The following is a 22,107-nucleotide window of genomic DNA, read 5'->3' as shown; positions in this document are numbered from 1 at the left end:
TCTCATAGGCTACGAACCAGAGGGAGTTATTCATTAACTCACATTTATGACGAGAGCTGAAGAGCTGTGACATGCTGAATACACATGACGTGTACAAAGGTGTGACTTAAAAAAACCTAAAAGTTACCTTAATTTCTATCTCACATTTATTACAAATTCTGCTCCTGTGCCCTAGTTTCATTTTCTGTGTTCATCTTCACACACTACAAAGTCATATCTTGACTCTAATTGGTCCATACACATGACGCTTGTATGCTTTCATCATATTTTTATTGATCTGTGTAAACTCTGCAAAATCTTTACATGCAAAGTTATTTGCAAACATACATTTTTCCAGTGCATGCACTATCTATGTACAAATACAGAGATAAAGCAAGAAACATTCCACTGAACTGGCAGAATCATGTTTTAGACAGCTGTAAGTTGAGCTCAGAGAGAAGCCTGTTAAAAAACTATTGATTATAATTCGTCATCATCTGTTGATCATTGCAGCAGTAGCACGACATAGGACAGTGTGTGTGATGCTACTGGTGGGTATTTCAATCACTGCCATAGGGCAGGCTTAGTAGCTGTGCAGAGTAAACAAGACACTTAAGAGAATTGAATGTGTACGTACAGAAAGTCATTCAAAGAGCGAGAATCATCTCAATGTTTGCTACTGATTCATTTGGCTGAAGTTTTTTTGTTGATGTGCTCAGTGAGGATGCAGTCTATTCAGATCACACCATAGTCACCATAGTCATGCAGATTATGGCCTCTTGTATATGACATATTAACAGGAATGTTATGGGCAAGAGTGTAAACATTAATGAATTACAATAGCATTAATTTTTTTACAAAGAATATATATCTTGAACCACAAGACATTTCATGCATAGGATTTTTTGTTTTTCCTCATACTGACCTTGGAATAACTTGCAATCAGCTGTATAAATTGAGTTCATTCCACTCTGTAAGGTGTGCTTTCCTTCTTTTGCTGTGATCAATAAACTAACACACACTAAAGCCTCTTATGATTGGGGCGTGGCACAGGAGAAAGAGCCCTGCTTTGTGCAATATGGTGCGTTGGGGTGAAAGCGGGCCATGCCCCAGGCACACCAGAGTCACGAGCACAGTGCATGCAGGTAAAGCTGCACATACTTTTGACATAACCCATACCACCCTTTCTCCTTGGAAAGGGGAATCTCTAAGAGTTCAGACCGTGTGCATTCTTTGTAAACACAACTGTAGAAATCCTTTGAGGTGTCAGAGTGAACCACAAGCTTCAGAAGAGCAGAGGTAGCAGGAGGAAACGCCCTTTTCCTGCCAATTCTGATCACAGTTAACTTTCTACAAATCAAATCTCACAGCTTGACCTAAGCATACATAAAAACTTCTAATCAACTAAGTGTGCCATCATTCTAAATCACAAATTAACAGCAACCGATGAAAGAATCATCTAGCTCATGGTCCACTGACTTATGACTCATCTGTATATCAGATGTCTATCCTAACCTGAGCAATGTATCAGTATGTAAACATTTCTTCATGGGAATATACAAAATGCTGAGGACAGTGGGCACAGGTGAAATATTTGAAGGTGCAGCTGCATGTTTCCTTACATCTGGGGCTTGGCATGCGAATACAGTTCAAGTACACTACAGCATGATGTCATCACGTGACAAATTAGAAGAAAAAATAAAAAACCCTTACAGTCTAATAAAACTTAAGCATCAATCAAAGCTTTTATGTCTTTAAACATTGATTTTGACCTCATATGCCATAACATATTGCTATTCTTGTTCTGTGCCAGTGCAATTATTCAACTTTATTTTCTTAAGCAAAGAACGTGTCAAGTTCAGTACGCTACACAACATCATGGAGGCATGATTGGTCTGTGTGTAGCTCTTCATTGACATGTGTGTTTGTGACATTTCTAGTTCTTTGATGCTGTGATTTGTCTGAGAGGCAGATTAATTATCAGCACAGGCAGAGAAACTGTTAATAAGAGGACAGGAAAGAAGAGTATACACAACCGGGGGGGGGGGGGGGGGGTAAGGATGCAAGTAAGCCTCTGTGATGGTCAGAGAGTGAAAGTATAGACAAAACAGAAGAAAAGTGCAATAAGATATGAATGCAAACCAAGTAGGGAGGCAAGGTTTTAGCTCATGCTGTGGTATGTGGTTAATCACTAGCAGTGTGATTCTCGTTATACAAGGTGTGCCAGCGCTCGATCCTCTTGTCCTTGTTCTTTAAACACTCGTACCAGTGCTTCAGCTGCTCTCCTTTGGCAGTGATACCCAGCTGACAGCCACCTGTCGGGGAGGGAAGGAGGGAGGCGTGAAAAGGTAGCCAGTTAGCAGGTGACAGTTTCATTCATGATGCATCAAAGCAATGATGCATTAAAGCGGTATTTACCAATGTAGTCATTGGACTTCCCAATATCGTAATCCCACACGGAGATGTCTAAAGTCTTCTTGGCCAGATCGCTGTGTTTGATGTCGTAACTGAATTCCTGAAATTGAATTGAGACAGTAATCAATCCTTAAAAAGACACTTCCAGACTTTTTTCATAAACATAATTATTCCATTATAATTTGAAGATTTGCTTATTTGGCAACACTTTTCACACTTTTAGTTAGATCTTTAGTTAAATAACTGTGTATTTATGTAGCAGTTTTTTATGTTGAGTTTATATGAATGTTTGCACCAGTTTAAATTGAAGCAAAGCTTTATTCTTCTGTGAAAACAGTCAGGTGTTGTTAGGCCTGAAATGAAGTTTTAGCCTGAGTAAACTGAATCTAACAAAGTGTATTGCATCAATTGTTGTTTGAATTAGCTATAAAGTAACATTCCTTATTTAATGCTCTAATAAGTGTTAATTAATCACATTAAGTCATAGTGATTTCAAATTTGCCTTAAAGTATTTAATCTTCATGAGACATGCATTAGTGAAACTACTCACTGTATAATGAGCAACATTTCATTTTATAATTTAAAGCCTTATTGAAAAAATGACTTTATACTTTTAATTTTTAATTCACTTGCTTACTTGTACATCATGCTCTCTTACAAACCTCATTATATTCTGGGTTCAGAGTCCTCTTCTTGATTTGTGTTTTGCTCTTTCCCTTCTTCCCCATGTCAGGTTTCAGGCATCTGTAATGTACACACGCACATAGTTAAGTGTATGTCATTTCTTGAGACTTAATTTACAATCTGGAGGTACTTCAGATACGCTATATGTTTTACCTACATTTTAACATATGGGTCAGAGTAGCCGTTAGCGTCCATTGCAGCTAGATGAACGCAGCGCACAACACCCACGACGAGACGGTTGGTCTGGGTACTGTACATGAGGGACATCAGAATCCGCCCGCGCTCCTCCACCTCTCCGCCCTCCTTCCCTGTCTACAGTTAAACAGAGTACAGAGGGAAAGAAGGATTTACTGGGTTTTCATGATAATATTTGTGTGAACTACTGGAGGAATCTGTCATGTTTGGACATGCTGGCAAATAAAAGCATTGCCTCATCCTCATAGAGAGCGATGCCTCTGGCTCCCCCGGCTGTTGCAGTCCTCTTCGTCTACAAGGTGGAACGAGATTAAGGCAGGTCAATAAGAGATTCAGACAAGGAGAACAAGGCAGCGTTTAAAAGTAATTGAGTTTCACTCACAGGGACAACTCTCTCGAGACACACGTTGAAGTTTTTCTTCTGGTTCATCTTCAGTTTCTTCAGCGCCACTCGGGTTTCCCCAATAAACTCATTATGCCCAAACTTATCTTCATCACAGACGGAGAGCCTGCAGAAATCAAAAGGGATTCTTAATCATAGAGACCCGTCTACACCCTCAAAAGAGTTAACTGAGGGCATCTTAAGTTTGAAACATGAATACAAGGCAGTTGAAGCTAAGTGAGTGATTTAGATTAGACTGTCTGAGGTACACCACCTGAGGGTTTTACGCTGCATGTCCTCATCTGTCAAGCCGTGGTAGGTGAGCGTCTCATTCCACGCAGGGTTGCGGGTGTTTCTCAGGGTTTTTGTGCGCAGTTTGTTAGACTGATGCAGGGTAGATCAGGACAAGGAAATGGAAATATCTTGAGGCAAGTTACCACTACACAAGATCTCACACCTCTGTAGTTTGTGGTGTTTCTCTCAGGGAATATTTACATGCTGCTACTTCCCTCCAATCATGCACAATTCACTACAGCCGTACGACCCTTTATACTCAATTTGCACATGCAATGATACTTGAACTTTTTTACTTATTTGTCATTTCTAATGATTTATGTCTTGGTATCATCCTGTGCATGTTATTGTTTCTGTTAATTCAAACCACTGGGTGTCAGGCTTGAGCTTGAAGAAAAGCTTCTGATCAAATCAAGGCTAAATAAAACCACCACCCTTCCTCTTGTACTTAGCAGGATATTAATGTAATAAATCTTTCAAAAGAAGTAAAAGCTCAATGTAGGAAAGGTGCGTTCTCTACCTTACTAGCCCCTGGCAGCAGATGAAGCTTCACATAAGGATCTGCCAGTCCATTTGAGTCCATGGGCTTCAGTCCCTGAGGAGAAACAGAGATCCACGACCATCACATCATTGAATACAGCAATTAAGCTAAAGTGCCATTCAGGAGCATTTTAAAATAAAGCACTTGATGGTAATCATCCCTTTGTGTGTGAGAATAAGGAGGGGAGTGTTACCTTTGCTTTGAGGATACTACAGATGAGGCTGTTGCTCTCCTGTTCATAGTGCAGACTGAACTCTAGAGAGCCCAGAGTGGCTGAAAGAGACCCAGACCATCGTTACATTAGACTACAGAGAGACAGCAAGTCTGTGCTTAAGTAATTAAGAATACAAGAACAGGGAGACAATCTCCTGTAATAAAGCAACACTCGGTAAGTAACAGGAGTGAGAGTGTAATGTAAGTACCAGCAATCTGAATGAACATAAAGGATTGACAAAAAAAGAAAGAGTTCAAATAAGTCTAGACCTTCACTCATAAAACATTTACAATATTTTGTGTACCTAAGGTAGGTAGGAGAAATGGAGAGAAATACAAAGCAGAACATACAATAAATCAAACAAGAACTCAAGTCTCAGAGGAAGACATTCAGAAAATGATGTTCTGGGTAAGAAGGAAAGAAATCTGCCCACACACATTTTCTTTGGAGGCGTTTCATTGCCTAGCGTAGCTCTTGGGGGACAAAATGATCAAATGTCATTTTGTTAATTTCTCTTTCATAACTTAACTTCTCCGGGCTCAGATTCAGAACAAACTTAGACTCCAAAGACACAACGCTCTTCTAAAATCCTTGAAGAGTTCACAGCTGTGAAGGAATTTCTGTATCTCTTTAGATGTACAGACATTATTGAGCTTATTCCCTGCTACTGACGACTGTCAGAGCTGATAGGGTAAGGCTGTGACTATGCCAACCCTTAGCTTCTCCCCTCATATCTGGACTGTTTGGTAGACTTAGTGTCTGCTCCCAATTGTCTTAGACATCACATTCAAGTTTTACGTAGAGTATCGGGTAATATGCCCCTGACTTTAGCATCATCTTTAGGATGAATATGAAGCCTATGGGACGGTCTGACAGAACTGGCTTGGCAAGACACAGCACCACATGTTAATGTCATTTCTCCTCGCTAGTCTTATCAAACATATTCAACTCAAGCCTTCTGAGTCTCCTAAATCTTTCTTGTGTGAAGTCAAGTTTCTACATACGTTTCTGCAGAGCTTCACTGTGCTTTGAACTAAAGGCTCTAATAGTCACCATGATAACATGCTCTCAATGGCTATGCTAACATGCTCATGTTAAGCAGGTATTATCTTAACTGAGTTTACCATTTAGCTTGCTAGCATGTTTTTAGATCAACTATACTGAAGAAGTATTAACCGGCTAAGTGCCAAAGGACTTAACAGTTCTAACAATCAAATCTCTGCAGAGAACAGGCAAATGAAAAAACACTGCTATTTTTACCATTTTCACTCCCGACACATGGGGAATTGGTCAAACACAAGGGGAATATATATCCTGTTAGCCTTGTTGTATCTCAAATTATTTGCACAGCTTCATATTCCCGGACCTCGATAAAACAAATTAACAGCCAAGTCCCAGGAGAGCAAAAGAAAGGCCGTGTGATGCTGCAGGCACAGAACATGTATGGCATTCTCATCATTATAGGAAACGGGATGTTGGGGTGGGGGTGGGGTGGGGGGGGAACCCAACTACACTGCTTATGTATCACTATTGATTGATTCACATCTTCCTCTCATATAGCTTATAGTGCTCCAATAACAAATGGTTCTTATCATTTGTCATTTCCTACCCAGATCAATACAAGCTGACAGATTGATACTTGCAGTTTGTGAGGACAACTGGGAATTTTATGGATATGAATTATTACAAGCAGACTAAAAGGCCGAAATCAAGCATAAACACGGTATGACTAAGAACTTTAAAGAGGAACAGAGATGGTGCCTTTTGAGCTAATACACAATACTGTATGCTGAATAATATGTTTTGCTTGACTAAACACGTCTGCTAAATGAATTGTAGAATAAAAAAAGACCTCAATGTGTTGCTTTTAATCTGAAATGAGGGGAATGAAATCAATAATGTCAAGGTGACCATGAGTTGAAATTAAACTAGACACCTTACACATTACTCTATGAGAAGAGTGAGCAGATGGTGTACTCACTAGCTTCATCAGAGTCATAGTCGTTTGTTTCTTCCTCCTCCTCAGCTTGGGGAGGTTGCTGACGTGTGGGAGGAGCACTGTAGGCGGCGGCCTGCCTCCTGTCATCTCTGACTGCAGGGGGCGCTCTCTGCTCTTGAGGAACTGCACCAGAGGAGTAGGACCCTCCATCTCCTGCCACTGGTCCTACAACCACATTAAATCAGCTAAGACTGCACAAAATGACCGCACTAGGAGATGCAATATTTATGTAAACCTTGGGACTACATGGTGTCCTTGCTGCCTCTCACCCTGCTGGGCCATGCTAGATGATGCAGCAGGCTGAGGTCTGGAGCTCTGCACTGGCACCATCTTCTTCATCACCACCGGGCTGCCCTGCCCTGCCTCTTCAGGGCCAGCCCCACCCGTGGCCATGCGTCCAACTGATGGTTTAGGGGCCACAGGTGGGTAACCAGCACGGCCCTGCTGCTCTGGTCCTAAAAATAAGCACGAAAAGAATAATACAGTAAACACACAGACACACAGTATACATAAGGGAGAATGGAATAATCACACCACTTCAGGCTCCTACTGCAGTGGAATCTGAAATACTCCCTAGTCTCTCTGGATACTTTTGATGTTGCAGCTTTTTCGTTGCAAAGGCAATGACCTACATACACTACAACAAGCTGTGGCAGCCAACTACTGTAAATGCAGTAACTTTAGAGTCTGCTTGAGCCTAACACATCTCCATTGTGGGAAAAACACATTGATCATGCAGGTAATCACGCTCCAAGAGTTAAATGATACAATGTGACCCATTATGCCAGCACCACCTGGAGGCTCATCCCGTGTCACAGCATGCACCTTCCGAAAACTTAATTGAGCTCTTCATCCTCCCTTTTCTGCAACAGTCGGCGGTGCAGCTGAATTTGGGAAGCAGATGAAAAGTTTGATGGTGTAGAAAAAAAGCAAGGAGAGGCGGGGATACAAAGACCTGTGTGCAGATGCTGATCTAATTAAACTAAAAAGGTGGGAACTTAAAGAATAGTTTTAAGTCAAACATTTTTTTCTCTCTGATACGAGTCAATATACAGTATCCCTAATATTAGTTTTTGCTGGTTTAATTGGTCAAAACTGTAATAAACCAAAAGAAAAAACTGTATAAAGGGAGGGAGGACCTTTTCGGTTACCAATTGATCAATATTGTTTCAGGTTATTTACGTGATGTAGCATCTGGATTGGTGAAACAAATGTTATTTATTGAATCTCTGTAACCCTGTGTATCCTGAGTTTTGCCAGAGTGGTCTTTCAAAATATCAACTTCTGGACCATTTAACATGTTACAAACACAGAATCCTATGTAGGCCAAAGTAGCTGTTTAAAAAACTTTATAAAAACAATTAAAAAAAAATAGGACTGATATTAGCAAGCTAGGCTAACTAATGTTCACATTCTGAGCATAATATGCTAGTTGGCGTATCTTGCTAGCTGAACACATTGAATACAAACATGGGTCTTCCCAAATGTCTTAAATGGACAAATGACTGAAGTAGCCAATACTATATATATCCATCTAGATTCTAGAAAGACAGAAAAACAACTTTAGGGTTATCATTCAGTAAAATAAGTATTGAATGTCCTGTTCTCTGTTCAGCAGCACAACAGGAATATTGATAGCACCTCTGCTAGCAGCTTAAGGAAAGTAATACGTCTGCTATGTGGAGCTATTTCATAAATGGTTCGCCAAGTTTATCATGTCAGGGTATTTGTTTAGTTCATTTAATTTGTATTTCTCCACTCTCCACTTTACTTCTTAGCTTGATTTCTTGACTGTGTGGTTTTGGTTCTCGTCCTTATTGTTGTTGCCTGATTAGCCACACCTTCTAACCTCTCCTCTGTTTGGTTTTATGGCGGTTGGAATCCAAGAAGTTGCAATATTATACCGCCAACTACTGGATAACAAGAGCCAGCTAGTGAAATGTATTTACAGTGTACACCCAGTGATACCGCTCAATTACTTGTCCCATTCTATTACTTTCCTTCCCTCAAAATGATGTCCAATTCCTCCCCTTTGTTATCAATGATGTCCAAAAGTCTCCTTACAGTGTCCAACACCATTTAATACGTTCTGATTTACCCTGTATATCTGCAGCACAGTTAATGACCACCAAGATGAATGCTGGAAAAGGTTTTTTGTCTGCTCTTGCTTGTTTCCAGACATTTCTTGTTCCCCTTCCTTTTGATGTGCAGTGACAACTTCCCCGGTTTTAAATAAATGTTTTGACGCCTTTGGTTCTAATCCTATTCACTTTTCCATCCTTGACTCGTTTTGGACATTGTGCAGCCCCAGTTAAGTGATTCCCTTTGCATTGTGAACATACAGCCTGATCTTTCCGTATGTTACATTCATCGTAACAGTTGTTTTCTCCACATTTCCCAAACCTCCTGACCCCTCTTCAAACAGCAAGGACATGACCAGGAATCATATTCTTGCCAACATAACATCTGAGAGTCGCTTTCTTAAACGACCACACACCACCCTATCCTTCTCACTTTTGCTCCAAGCAAGAAACAGTTGACACAACTGTAGTCTCAAATATTTTTATTTTCTTTCTTATGGTAACGATTGCTCTTGTGTGCTCTCTCCCATGTTCCTGTTTCCCTGTTAAACATACAAGATAATTTCCGAACAGTTGAACCCCTTTGGTAGCTATGGTTTCCTCACACTCAAGATAAATTCAAAAGATTCTAAAACTAAAAGACACATAAAAGTAAGTCAACTGTTTGTGAAAATGTCCAACAAGTTAGCCAAAAACAGTGACCAGTACCTGAAAGATGCAGAGTGTAAAGATTTGTAATGAATGAAAATACTTAGACAAAAGATGAAGGAGAGAGTCTGGGCTGTGTCTACCTGGTGCTTGAGGTTGGCTTGTTGCCTCTCGGGTCTTGGAGGCAGGTGGTCCCTGGGGCTCCGCTGCCTCTTGGGTACGTGTCTCTTTTTGCTTAGATAATGGCATAGGCGACGGCAGGAAATGCTTAGGGAAACCTTTGAAGAACCAGGCACCAGACCTCTTCCACACCTACGAAAAAAAGAAAAGCTAAACCTGTTACATGATTTCCTGTAACACATTTGATTATTTCATGTTCACTTGTGTAGGGCACCCACCTCTCGCTGTTCTCTGCAGATCTTGCATAGCCACACAGCACGTGGTTTACTGCTACACTGTGTACCACACTTGGTACACATATTCTATGAAGAGAAATGTGCTCACCATTAACATTGTTTTACAATTAAACAGCTCATAAACCATGACCTATTATGCTCCCTCAACTTTAGGACATGCAGTGTTTTTATTTTTGCCCTGCAACATTTGGCCGAGTCATCATTAGTTACCTTTTTGCAGTCCTCACACACCACTGAGCTGACACCGGGTGAGCCAAACTGCTCCCCACACAGCAAACAGCGGGACAGTCCGTCCCCTGCTACAGTCTTCTTCATGTCGTCTAGACGGTTTATTAAGCGCCTGCAGCAGTACAGGGCAAAATCTTACTTAAATTGTCACTTTTGATTTATTCAGGTTAAATTGTATGTATGTCATAAGGTGATAACATTTTTTAAACACATGTCTAGAGGTTTTACAGTCTCTTACCCAATTCTTTCCTGCTCCATGGCCTCCATTTTTTCAGCTCGAGCGATCACACTGTTTATGATCTCCTTTTCTTCATCTGTCAGGTCTGGACCAGAACCAGGACCCTGTTGCACGGTCCAGGTACCCCTGTCAGCCAAAAACACATGTTAAAGTTACATTGATTTATGGATAAATTAATTATATCCAACCACAAATGTGCTTCAAATTCAATCACATCACGTTTGTCTGAATAGAAAAAACTGAATCAGTGAATGAGTCAGTCGACTTACTGTTCTTTATCACTGTGTCAGATCACACATTAGAGGGATGCAGTTAAAACAAGAGAGACAAAGTATGGTGTTGGTAGACTTTTAGAGAAGGTTAACATTACAAAAGTATTTTTACAGTCATGCTTACCTGGCATGCATGTTTCTCTGCCTGTCGTTGGACCCCCAGCGATCTGAACTGCTGCTCATCACTGTGTCAGTCATGCTGTGCTGTCACAGTTTGCAGAAAGAAAGAAAGAAAGAAAGAAAGAAAGGAAGAAAGAAAGAAAGAAAGAAAGAAAGAGAGAAAGAAATTGATTTAGCATGCACTTACCAAATCATCTAAAACCAATGTGTCCTGACGAAGACGCAGTAGAGTCGAAACGTGTTGACAATCCCTGTTAAATAAAGGATTTTTATATGCTATCAGAGTGCCTCGGACTTTCAGTTTAAGACTGCCTCTCCACACTTTACTTTTTCTCTTCTAATCAGGACAGTCAAACTTTTTTATTAACTATTCATCTAAAACCAATTTTTGATCCCATTCTGGTGCATCATCAAAAGGACATTTTGTACAAATACATGAGCCAAAACAGTGCTGACCAACTAACAGTAAGTGTACACTTCAAGTTAGCATAAGGGTAGCTTGCAATGACCTTACTTTTCTTACCATCAAACCACAAACAACCATAAAATGACCAAAAATCCATTGTTGCAGGGAAAGCAACAACCACTGTTTTCCTCTTCCTGTTCTTATTTTCCAGTGATTTACATATTAAGTCAGAGAGCCGAAAAAATGTTATCTACCCATGGCAGAGTAAGCACATCTGGTGCCAAGCAGCCAATCAGAGCTATCTCCTCTTGCCAAGCCCGTTTTGTAGAATTTGTTCCCCAGACATTCAAGCAATAAATGGACACATGGAAAACTCAAATAACATAACACAAAAACAATGCCCTCCTGCACAAAAGTGACTAGAGTGAAATCACGTTGAGGTGGGTGGTGCAGTGTTTAAAATCTAATGTGCTCTCCAAATTGAGGGAGGCAAAGCCAATTATTTCAGCAGCAGTAAGGATTTTCTTCCAGTTGGTGTCTACACATTTCAAAGAAACAGATGGTTCCATATAGCAGGAGTGGCTCCATTATGCTGCCAACAGAGAAAGGAGGAGGAGGAGGAGGAGGAGGAGGAGGAGGAGGAGGAGGAGGAGGTGAGTTTATGCTGACAAGGATGACTAAGAGTCTTTTTCTCCATGTTTTTGGATTGTTCATGGTGTAGTTAAGTGTTTGCTCAGTCCTCAGACAATTTTAATCTTTCTTCAGGGATGGTGGGAGTTGAAGTGTGGTCGGGTGTCATAGTGAGGGCTGATGAGAAAGATCTGGAGGAAGTTGTTGTCAATGGGACATTGCTTGTAATTTTATGGATGGCTGTGCCGTCAGCATGTGATGACATGAGGCAAGCTTTTGAAATCGTTTGTTAGCAGGGTGTAAAAAACAGGCTGGGACTGAGCCCAGTGCAAATGATGACAGAGGAAAACTGTGTGTTGTCCACAGTATCAATGTAATACACCAGCAATGTGATTTTATCTGATAGTGACATGGTAAAGCTGATAAAAGGATGTCGACAGAAATCACTGAGGCGTGTGCCCATGGGCAAACCTGCTCAGTGAGCGCGGGTGCCCCTGTCTGACTGCCTTAGAGCAGCTTCAGGTCCTTGCAACACAGTACATTGGTGAAGTTGCAGCTGCCACAGGCCGCAGTGTATGTCCTGAGGGGAAGTAGCAGCAGTTTGAGAAGACCAGCAGGATCCCGAAAGATAGCAACAAGAGGGAAGAAAAGCCTCTCCTGGGCCTGAAATGTCAAGAAGTGTGATGGTGCAGGATGATGAGAGTGCAGGTATTGTGTTAGAGAGAGGCATGGAACGCATAATCATAAGACTAAATGTAAAATCAATGAGTTTCACTTGTCACCAGTCTCTCCCAGCACAATAAAACCTTGGAGAAACTGAAAGAGGCAGCAAAAGAGAGGGTGTGACTGTGAATTCTTTATCCAGCTGCTCTTATTCTGCTGCGTAATGTCAGTCTACATGCCTTTTGAACGTTTAATCTGTTGCTGCTCTGGCTGCAGGACTCGCAGAATAACAACAAATTCACTGTGCTAACAATAGACACTCTTGGTGTGGGCTTCTCCCTCTGATGCTGCTGCTGCATCCAGCCAACAGTGGCACCTCTGGGAGTATTTGTCTTTTTTCACTTTTCAGTAGCCTTCTGACGCTTCAGACATCACTCTGAATGTGCGATATATATCCCATACACTCAGGCTTCACTTGCCAAAAATGAATTATCCCACTTTTGTCTAACATGATTGCATCCTGGTAAGAGGTGGAGAGGGGGGGGGGGGGGGGGGGGGGGGGGGGGGAGATGGATGGGAGGAGGCATTCAGACTTGGGCTGGGTAATCACAGACTCAGACAAGTCAGAGCGCTCTGGTGTCGGGGGGGATGGATGTTACCGCATCACAGAAGTGGACTCTCTGCTGAGGTGACAATCCAATTAGCATTCAGGAGATTGTCTGAAGGATCCTATACACACACTTCTCCCATAAAGAGCTGCCAGCGCAGGCTTTGATGCTTCCGACACAGAAAAGCACAGCTTGGTTTCATCTACTGCGCTGTCAAACGGGGGTTTACATCTCAAACGGTTTTCAAAAATTATCTGAGGCCAATTATAATGGACAGTCTTAACCGAAATGTCATATTGAGCCTTGTTATTCTGCAGTTATGACATCATCATGGTCCTCAGACTGTCATCCTCGGTTTTGTAGAGGTTATAAATGCAACTAATCTGCGTCATCTGTGACTCTGACTTGGTGCAACAGTCATCCTGTGAACGTTTTTCCTCCCATGTAAAATGACTCAGACAGGTGGTGGATCTTTCTCCAGGGAGCAGCAGATATTTTCTGAAATGTCACAGAACTCTGGTGACGATGCTCTAAGACGTGGCGATCGGCAAAGTGATGCCCAGGGATGCAAACAACCACAAAACACTACCTACAAATACAGCAGACACGAGTAGTAAAAGATCGTGTGTGATATGACGACAGGAAAGCATCGAGTTAAGGCAGTCTTCCGAAGAAGTCGTGCACCCAGCAGGATCTCTCCTGTATAGAGTTTCATATGGACCAGTTTAGAAACCTCTATCTCCTCCTCAAGTCAATACAAATCTGCATCTGTACATCTCAAGGGATGTATACAAATACAACTCCTAGGGCGCACCCTACACACTTTCATCCATTTTTAGAAACACAGTGATGCATTCTCCTTGGATACTTGAAGTGAATTCTCAGCATAAGGAACTAGCTTTCTAAGTCTTATTATATGGCACTTTCACAGATTTATACTGTTGTGTGACTTTGAATAGCAGGTGTATGAGTCATTACTGCAGAACCGTTGATGGAGAAGGAGTAGACTGGAATCAAAGCACCTTGTTACAGCCAACAGCCTGATGTTTCTTTTTTCCAAGAGAGAGCTTCTTGCCTGAGGAAACAGGAACTGAATAAAGCGTGGAGAGTGACAACAAGGCAATGGGGCATTGATGGATTGACCCAACATAGATCGTTATGGATACAGCACTGAGTGAGAGCTTAAGGGGGGTGGGGACAGAGGCATCACGCTTCTATTAAGATCAACATTAAACAATGGGTATATGTAATGTGTTCAAGTAAAGTCAATTTGATTTCTTCTTATAGCCTGCTTTGTGTCCCATTTGTTAACCTATATTGAATATAAAGAAACTTAATTCCAGGACAACAATTCCCTCGCCATCTTCAAAGAAGGACAATCTTGAAATGGGTTAATGAGCGTTGGAGATCAATGCAAAGTCCCACAATTGGTTTCACTTTAATTTATCTTTAATCAGGCCTCCATTTATATTTTGTTGCCTACGGTTAAAACATAGGCTACTTACATGTAATGGAGGTCCCCTTAAAGCTCTGCTGAAGCATACCACAGAATCATTCACCAACAAGCCTTGCGATTGGCCACTGCAGGGTCCCTGCAGGCTCAGATCAGCACTTTGCTCCAAAACCACTTTCCAAGGTGCTGATGCTAAGTAGATGACAAATTGACATCCATGCCAGCACTGCATATCCATCATACAAATGATTCCATAATCCTGGTGAACCCATAGGCATGTTTTCCAGGTTGCTGTAACCATTAATGTTTCATCAGCTATAACACACTGTGCCTTTTTCCTATTAAAAAGCCCCAATTACCTTGCAACTCACTCATTTTTCACCCTGTGCTGGGAGAACTAAAGCTATAACATTTTTTAAACATAGCCATTGCAAGGCTCACACTGCCTTGTGTGACTCCATTCATAATTCATTATGTTGCAAAACCATAAACAATGCGTTTGCACCAACACACTAAAAGGGTTCATCTATCCAAAAGTAATAGTTATTGTGCAGCATGGATGACTGGTTTAAATTGATGTCATACTGTATCTTCTCTTTTAACAAGTTCCACAATGAAAATGAATTTAAATATAAAAAAACATTAAAAACTAGGATACAATAAAAAAAAACTGTTGAAGGAGCAAAAAACATCTTAAAAAAGCTGGGTTGAAAATGATAAGGAAAACAACTTTTTTTTTTTTTAACTATTCTTTCCCTACCATCTGCTCTGGCGGTAACCCAGATTGTTTTATGTTTTATGAAACAGAACACAGTCTGAGCTCCTCAGACAGGAGAGTCTTGGCTTGTCTACAGTTTCAACTCTAGACCTGTGGTGATCTGGAACATCATTCATGAGCAAGGACAACTTTAAAATGTCTTTCTCACTCTCTATAGATACAGATTTAGTCAGTTCAAATGTATATGATTAATATAAACAGAATGGACAGAGAAAGGGCTCTATAGGTTATATATTATAAACACACTGTTAAGGTCACTGGTAGTCACGATTATCATTGACAATCGCACTACAGTGTAGAAATATTGGATTCCAAAACAGAGGGCCACAATGATAAAAAACATACAACTACTTATGGAAACGATTACATTAAAAGTAACATCCTAGTAAATAATTATTGTTATTGTTGGGTTATGAGTTACATTGCCCTTCACAAAAACAATATAAAGCATGTACTGGCTAACAATACCTTGACTCACTTTATATGGCGAACATGAAAGCTACCTTATAAAAAAAAGTACAGCATTGTATAACCTGTGAGATCTTTATTTTCTGTCATGAAACCTATGTGTTGTTAATTGATGGCTCTTTTTATACACAATAAAATTTCCAATTTTATAACTGGTACCACCAAACAGCTGTGATAAAATCATTAGTACAATGGTGGATTGGAGAACAGCCCGCTTAAGGGATTAGTTTGTTCGATCAAGTGGCATCTAATGTTGAGGAGGCAGTGGCAAACAAATGACAAACCACTCCCCTAGCCTTCCTCTTCTAAGCAAGTATCCCAAGGGGATTCTGCTAGTACAGAGATTGACCTATCACCTGGATATTTGTCTCCAAGGCTTTCTGAAAACAAGCTCTTTCATCCATGAGACTGTTGTTTGTGTCTCATGTTAAAGTCAACATTATTATTTTAATTTAACCCAAACAATTATCTTACTTAGACCTATTCAAGTCATTTTGGGGCCTAAACGTGTCCAAGTTTGTGGTTTACCTTGTGAAACATTCCTGCTTTGGTTAGGTTCAGGTACTAAAACTACTTTGTCGGCTTCCACCAAAATGGCAATGATTAGAATAATCCAGCAAGTAGGCTACACTCTCATTTTGACAGTCCATCTCCACTCTTTACTTAGCTGTGTCATTTTAGCAATGCAAGAGCAACAACCATACTTATCTTTACAACAAAATGAAATCAAGGGCAGTTCAGTGTTAATTGTCCACAAGGTTTTAAACAAAGCCGAAACTCTGAGAAGACCCACTGACTTACATGGTAAAAATCACTTAATAAAGCAATTTTCATGGTAAGTCTGTTTCCTTCTGAAGCTCTTCAGCAGGGCTTTGTTTTGTTGTCTTCCTTTACCGCCACTTTAAAAACTTAAATGATTGTGACCTGATTTGAAACACTAAGAAAGTAGTCAGCCAGAAATGCCTGGTTTACCGCTAAAGGATAAACATGAGGGTTGAATACTGAATTGAAAAAATGGAAAACACGAGAAGAAACGTTGAATTTAATGGCCAAATCGGATTTGACTGACAACATTTTTGAGTCAGGTACAGCCCGACTATTTGGCTTAAGTTAAGAAAACATAGTTTAAATAATAAGTCAATGATAACTTTTGGTTTCACATTTGACAAACAAGTTGGTCTCCTGAGTGAGAGTCCAGTGTTTGACCAATTTAACTGAACAATTCACAAATGTAAAGAAGGTCTGACACTTTTCAATTTCAATTTTCAATGGGTGCTTACCAATAATTCTCTGGCGGTCACTATCAAAAGAGCAATGAAACGGCAGTAGGTTGCTTGACTAGCTGGCTGGCTAGTTTAAACATTCCAATTCATATGGCTACTAGTTCAACATGTGGGCGCTGACCAAAATGTCTCTTATAATGTCCCCAAAATGTCTCTAGAGTCTTGCAAGTTCAGATATCAAAATCATATGGCTACTAGTTTAACCTAATATTGTGCTGCCCAAAATGTAACTGGAGGCTATAACCGACTAGAGCAATAGTAAGTGACATAGTGGCAGGCTACTTAGCTAGATGGCTAGCTAGTTTAAAAATCCAATAGATATGGCTACTAGTTGTGGACGCTGTCCAAAATGTCTCGAACAATGTCCCAAAAAATATTGCTGGAGGCTCGCTGTTCCAAGAAAACAACCAAGTAGAGCAATGACTAATGGTAACTTTGCTGCTTCTCTTACGGCAAGCTAGTTCAAACATCCAATTTATACACCTACTAATGCAACTAGATTTAAAAAGTAAGGCACAACATGATTTAGTGGCCAAAAAGGGTGGGGGGGGGGGAACAAAGATTGATGATGACTTATGAGAGTATTACGTATAGTATTCGTAGTAGAGATATACAATCTATTTCTTCTAACATGTCACCCCTGATCTTAAATAATGGTCCTTGAAAAGACAAGAGGGTAATCAGTTTTTCTACTGTATAACCATTCATAGTGTTCAGCTGCTGATGTCTAATGCTCACAGCCTCACACACCAGGCGTGCAGGGAGTGTGGGGAGACTGGGTAGGAAGCACCAAAAAAATGAGAGGTAGCCACCCATTCTGAGTTGCAATGGCAAAACTCCATCCACCCTCCTGAGATGCCACAGCAAGGCCTGGGCCTATAAGATAGTAAAGCACTGCACCAAGAAAACCCTCCACTGCAGGAGGAAAACATCACTCAGCATTTTTTTTAATTATTTACAACTCCCGCCCCCCATTGCGTTTCACTCCTCTTTAAGGCATTAGTGCTTGCTTTACGTACTTGGATCTTTATGTACAGAACAGAGGATCTGTGTAGACCAGAGAGGGTCAGAGAGATTGAGAAATGACCAGACTCTATTTAGGGAAACAGTAAGGATGTTTGTTGTTGTTTAGGTCTGAGGCATCAACAAATTATCCTTGTATTCAGTCAGACAATGACGTTGACGAGAACCATCTGTGGAACCATCTGTGAGGACTCTTCACCTCTCCAATCTGAGAGTGTTGCACCGTTTGGAATTCACACAAATACATGCTCTGAACAGGAACGGCTCCAGGTCCCGCATGGCTGGAGAACAAACAGGAAAGACCATCCAGTGACCAACAAGCTACCACGCTGTTATCCTGCTACCACTTTTGGACCAACTGACCAAAACTGGCTGGGCTATGTGTGTGTCATTCTTAAATTAACACGGTACACGACTGAATGAGCGGTCCACATCCTGCTTTTCCCATCTACTGTAGTGATCAATCCTTAAATGTAGCAGAGACATTTTGATGTAACTCAGAGGCTTCTTCTTTTTTTCAGAACTAAGGAAGCAAACAGTTATCAGACATCAAGCACTCAATTAACTGCACGCCAGAAAAAGCCTGCAGTAATTCTCAAATTTGCCTGGCTGATGGTGAATCATCGCTGTATGCCTGTGAGGTAAGAGGTAGGTAGGACTTCGAGAACTGGCTAGATGCATGGGCCAGTCATGCTCCTTCAATTTCCTCCCATCTTATCTCAGTGAAACAAGTACAACCAGACAGGGGCATTAAATCAGCGCAGTAAAGGTCCGTCGTAAAGACACTAAGCATCTGTTCTCTACAAATGAGAAGTGACCTGCAGCTGGTGGTCAGTACAGATAAAAAACTACCTGGCTCTGAACATATAAAGAACCAGTCAGCTCTCATATCAATCCCTCAGTGGAATGGCTGTGATTCTGTGTGTGTTCTGCTCTGTTTCGGAGATCTGGCACGGTTCAGCAGCTGGATATCTGACGCCCCCACTTGTCCCACCAGCAAATGAGCAGGTACAACACTCCTGGGGGTTTTTAACAAATCTCTTTTGGAATAAGAGAGCCTACTCTAGTCTAAAACAGTGCGACACTAAAAATAAACTGTGACCAAACTTCTGAGACAAACCAACCCTGTTGGGATGCTCAGTGATGTGACTTCAAATGCTAAGTTTGTTTGTGTGACATCACTCTGAGCGGCAGCTACAGCACATGAACAGAGATGATAATAATCAGTCAGATACATGTTTGAGATTATAAACGGAAGAGGACAAAAGTGAAAATTCAGTTTGGGATTTCTAACTCCTTTCTCTCTTGTGGAGAACATTCATTATGTTTGTCTTTTCCAATATGCCATAGTATTTAGTCAAATCCAATTACCAGTTTCAGAGAGGCTGTGAAATGAGTCACTTCCAGAATTTCAAGACAAAGCCACTCCCTTCGGATAATCAGCCACAAAAGACGGAATAATATATATATATATTGTTTAAATCACCAAGGCAGGACACAGAAACAAGCACATATTTAGAGTAAAACATGCCATTTGGGTTTTGGGCTCCATTTATGGTTTGTGAAGAGCTCAGAGAAACATAGAGTCATGCACCTTTACCAACAGTGGCCATGGAAACAGCAAGATCAGAAGAATCACAATGATTAAAAGCTATGTGTACAAACGTCTATTTTTTTGTAGTCCACGATACCTGTGTCAAATTTCAAAGCCTGTGCAGAACATGCCATTGTTGCAGTGTGAATGTAATAGTGGATTATATCTTACATCAATAAACACGTTTGAAATTTGTAAGAGATGATGCATTCAAGATGACAAGATGGTTCTTCATGGTTGAAAAGACAGCATGGATGAAATGGGGAAAAAAGAAGAAGACTTGGGATTATCGGTACAGTAGGCGTGTATTCCTCACCTTTAAATAATGCAGTTAGTGTGCAGAGCACTTACTTCATCTCTCCATCGTTTTTTAACCTTTTCCCTTAACACCTGTGTTGCCTAGTGTTTTGCCATTTTCATTTTCTCTTGTTTCATGAGATGTGGCCTAAGAATCAATTTGCCTCTTTTGTCTCTTGTCTAAATCAGCTCTTTCTCTGGACAGAAAAAAGAGGGCTGGCAGAGACACAGAAACCCAGAGAGAGAGGTACCAGCAGAAGGGTGTCGTCCAATCACTACTGTGGTTGCTCATGTGAGAGGAGGCAGCTGCAGATATCTCTCTGACTGTTCATTCAGTCTTTTCTTCCCCTCCCCCATTTAATCCCCCATGCTTCAGGTCTGTAGGAGGAGTTGGAGATGGTGGAACCGAGAGGCAGCTTCTTCTTTCTGTTCTCCTTCCATATTAAAACGAGAATAAATTAACCGAAAGGTCTGTTTACGACACATTTCGCTCTGACCCACAAAGTGTAACAACCTATGGCTGCAGGATGAGGTAATATCACAACAAGTAGACGATTGTAGCACCTGTACTGTGGAACAGCTGGAGTTGAGAGCTGCCCTGCCCACATCAGCATTTCAAGCATCACTTATGTTTTTTCCTCCTAGTCTGCAGGCACATCAAACCCCAGCATGCGCTCCTAAAAATCCTGCAGCAACGCCCAGGGACTGCAACCACAGGCTCCCACATGACTTACCAGGTCTGTTTTCTCATATCAGATCTGCAACAAGGAAACAGGAACCCAGCCAGCTAGTTATTTATTTAAATTAATCAAAAGAGGGACCTAGAAAAGCCTATGGAGTTACACCCAGGGTAACATTTATCGTCCATTCTTGAATAAACTAAGGACATAATCACAACTCCAAAGCGTGCTGTAGTAAAATCAATGCAACAATTGAAAATAAGAATCTCCACTGACGCCTCTGCATGACATATTCTGCAGCAAAGCAGTGTTTTCAGTGAGATAATTTTTCCTTTAACAAGGGGATCATACACTTTTTTTTTCACCTGATATAGGTAAATTAGCAGCAGCTCCATGCATAGTGCGTTGCACTGCATGGAATTCACACATTTATAGTGTAAATGACTCAGGCTCATAAAGTCAATGACAATGTGTGCAATCAAATCAATAAACACAGGCAATTAAATGTGTTTACTCATAACAGATAATTTCCACTCCCTCCCTATCTCTCTTGTGAATGAAATGCTGCATTCATTCAACTTGTAAGAGAGAAATACAAATGTAATAAGTCACTGGAAAAACGCAGTAACCTAGTCATGATTATTTGTAAATGATGTAATGTTTGAAAATCCTTCGAGGGAAATAATAAAGCTTCCTACCTGAGAATCCAGCACTGCTTGTCTCCCTCTCTCTCTCTCTCTCTCGGGGAGCTGTCAGGGAATGATGCGGACTAAATTTCTGTGCAGCACTTGGATACGACCACAGAGTCAGTCATTGGGCATGGCGCCTGGCACCAGAGCTTTTATTTGAATTTTATTTTTTTTGCCCTGCGGAGTAGCCTAGTCTGTGTTGCAAGATGCACAGCGGACCTCCACAATGCGTGGGAACTTGTCTCCTCTTCTGCGTGAGCATGGAAAGCCCTTGGTACCCTGGGAAGGAAACCCCTGGATCTGAAGTGATAACACTGATGCTTAAGTGGATAGGCATCACCTGATCCGATCGTCTCTGTAACAGCGTGTAGAGGCTAAATTTGGCTCCACGTCAATGCAGCCTTATTGAGAAATCACTGTCACTTTTTTTTGCATTATGCATCCGTCTGATAATATTGAACTACTTTTACGTTGCCTACACAAACAAGATAAAGCATGTTTTTTATTCTAGGGGCTGCATTAATGTTTGAATGCAATCTATTTTTACTATAAGCTCTTAATTCTGGAATAATGTTAGTCCATAGTTATGAACCACCAGTAGTAGGCTATGCTTATATTAGACTGACAACAAGAATAACTGGATAGGCCTATATATATATATTTAAAAAAAAAAAAAACATTTCGTTGGCTCTTTCGTTCCAGTCACATTAGTTTGGTTAATCTGTTTTTGAAGGAGTAATGATATCGCCAAAGATAGCCTAGTGAAATTCTGTTATCAGTGTCTGAATTACAAGAGACGACCTCTTTTTTCATTATTACTGTGGAGACA

At 40.9% G+C, this 22,107-nt stretch overlaps 1 protein-coding gene across 6 annotated transcripts; it reads right to left on the bottom strand.

Moving 5' to 3' along the window:
• Window positions 1-963: 963 nt before the first annotated feature.
• Window positions 964-21,577, bottom strand: LOC132974023 (rabphilin-3A-like). Of its 6 annotated transcripts, none has more exons than XM_061037776.1 (18): window positions 21,288-21,577; window positions 10,711-10,790; window positions 10,584-10,595; window positions 10,315-10,440; window positions 10,059-10,188; window positions 9,831-9,914; window positions 9,576-9,744; window positions 6,973-7,158; window positions 6,686-6,868; window positions 4,684-4,763; window positions 4,470-4,544; window positions 3,930-4,039; window positions 3,656-3,782; window positions 3,509-3,565; window positions 3,236-3,390; window positions 3,057-3,138; window positions 2,398-2,494; window positions 964-2,294 (listed from the first exon to the last, which is right to left on the bottom strand). In XM_061037776.1, exons 2-18 carry the CDS (start codon window positions 10,782-10,784, stop codon window positions 2,164-2,166), a joined length of 1,878 nt encoding a protein of 625 aa, XP_060893759.1. In that variant the 5' UTR covers window positions 10,785-10,790; window positions 21,288-21,577; the 3' UTR covers window positions 964-2,163. The 6 variants fall into 6 exon arrangements, with proteins under 6 accessions (XP_060893759.1, XP_060893760.1, XP_060893761.1 ...); XM_061037777.1 differs by having other exon boundaries at window positions 10,711-10,785; XM_061037778.1 differs by lacking the exon at window positions 10,584-10,595.
• Between the last annotated feature and the right edge of the window lie 530 nt (window positions 21,578-22,107).

This window comes from Labrus mixtus, chromosome 5 (assembly GCF_963584025.1).
Source record: "Labrus mixtus chromosome 5, fLabMix1.1, whole genome shotgun sequence".
NCBI lineage: Eukaryota > Metazoa > Chordata > Actinopteri > Labriformes > Labridae > Labrus > Labrus mixtus.
The sequence above is the reverse complement of the archived record's forward strand: the minus strand, read 5'-3'. Positions and strand labels throughout refer to the sequence as shown.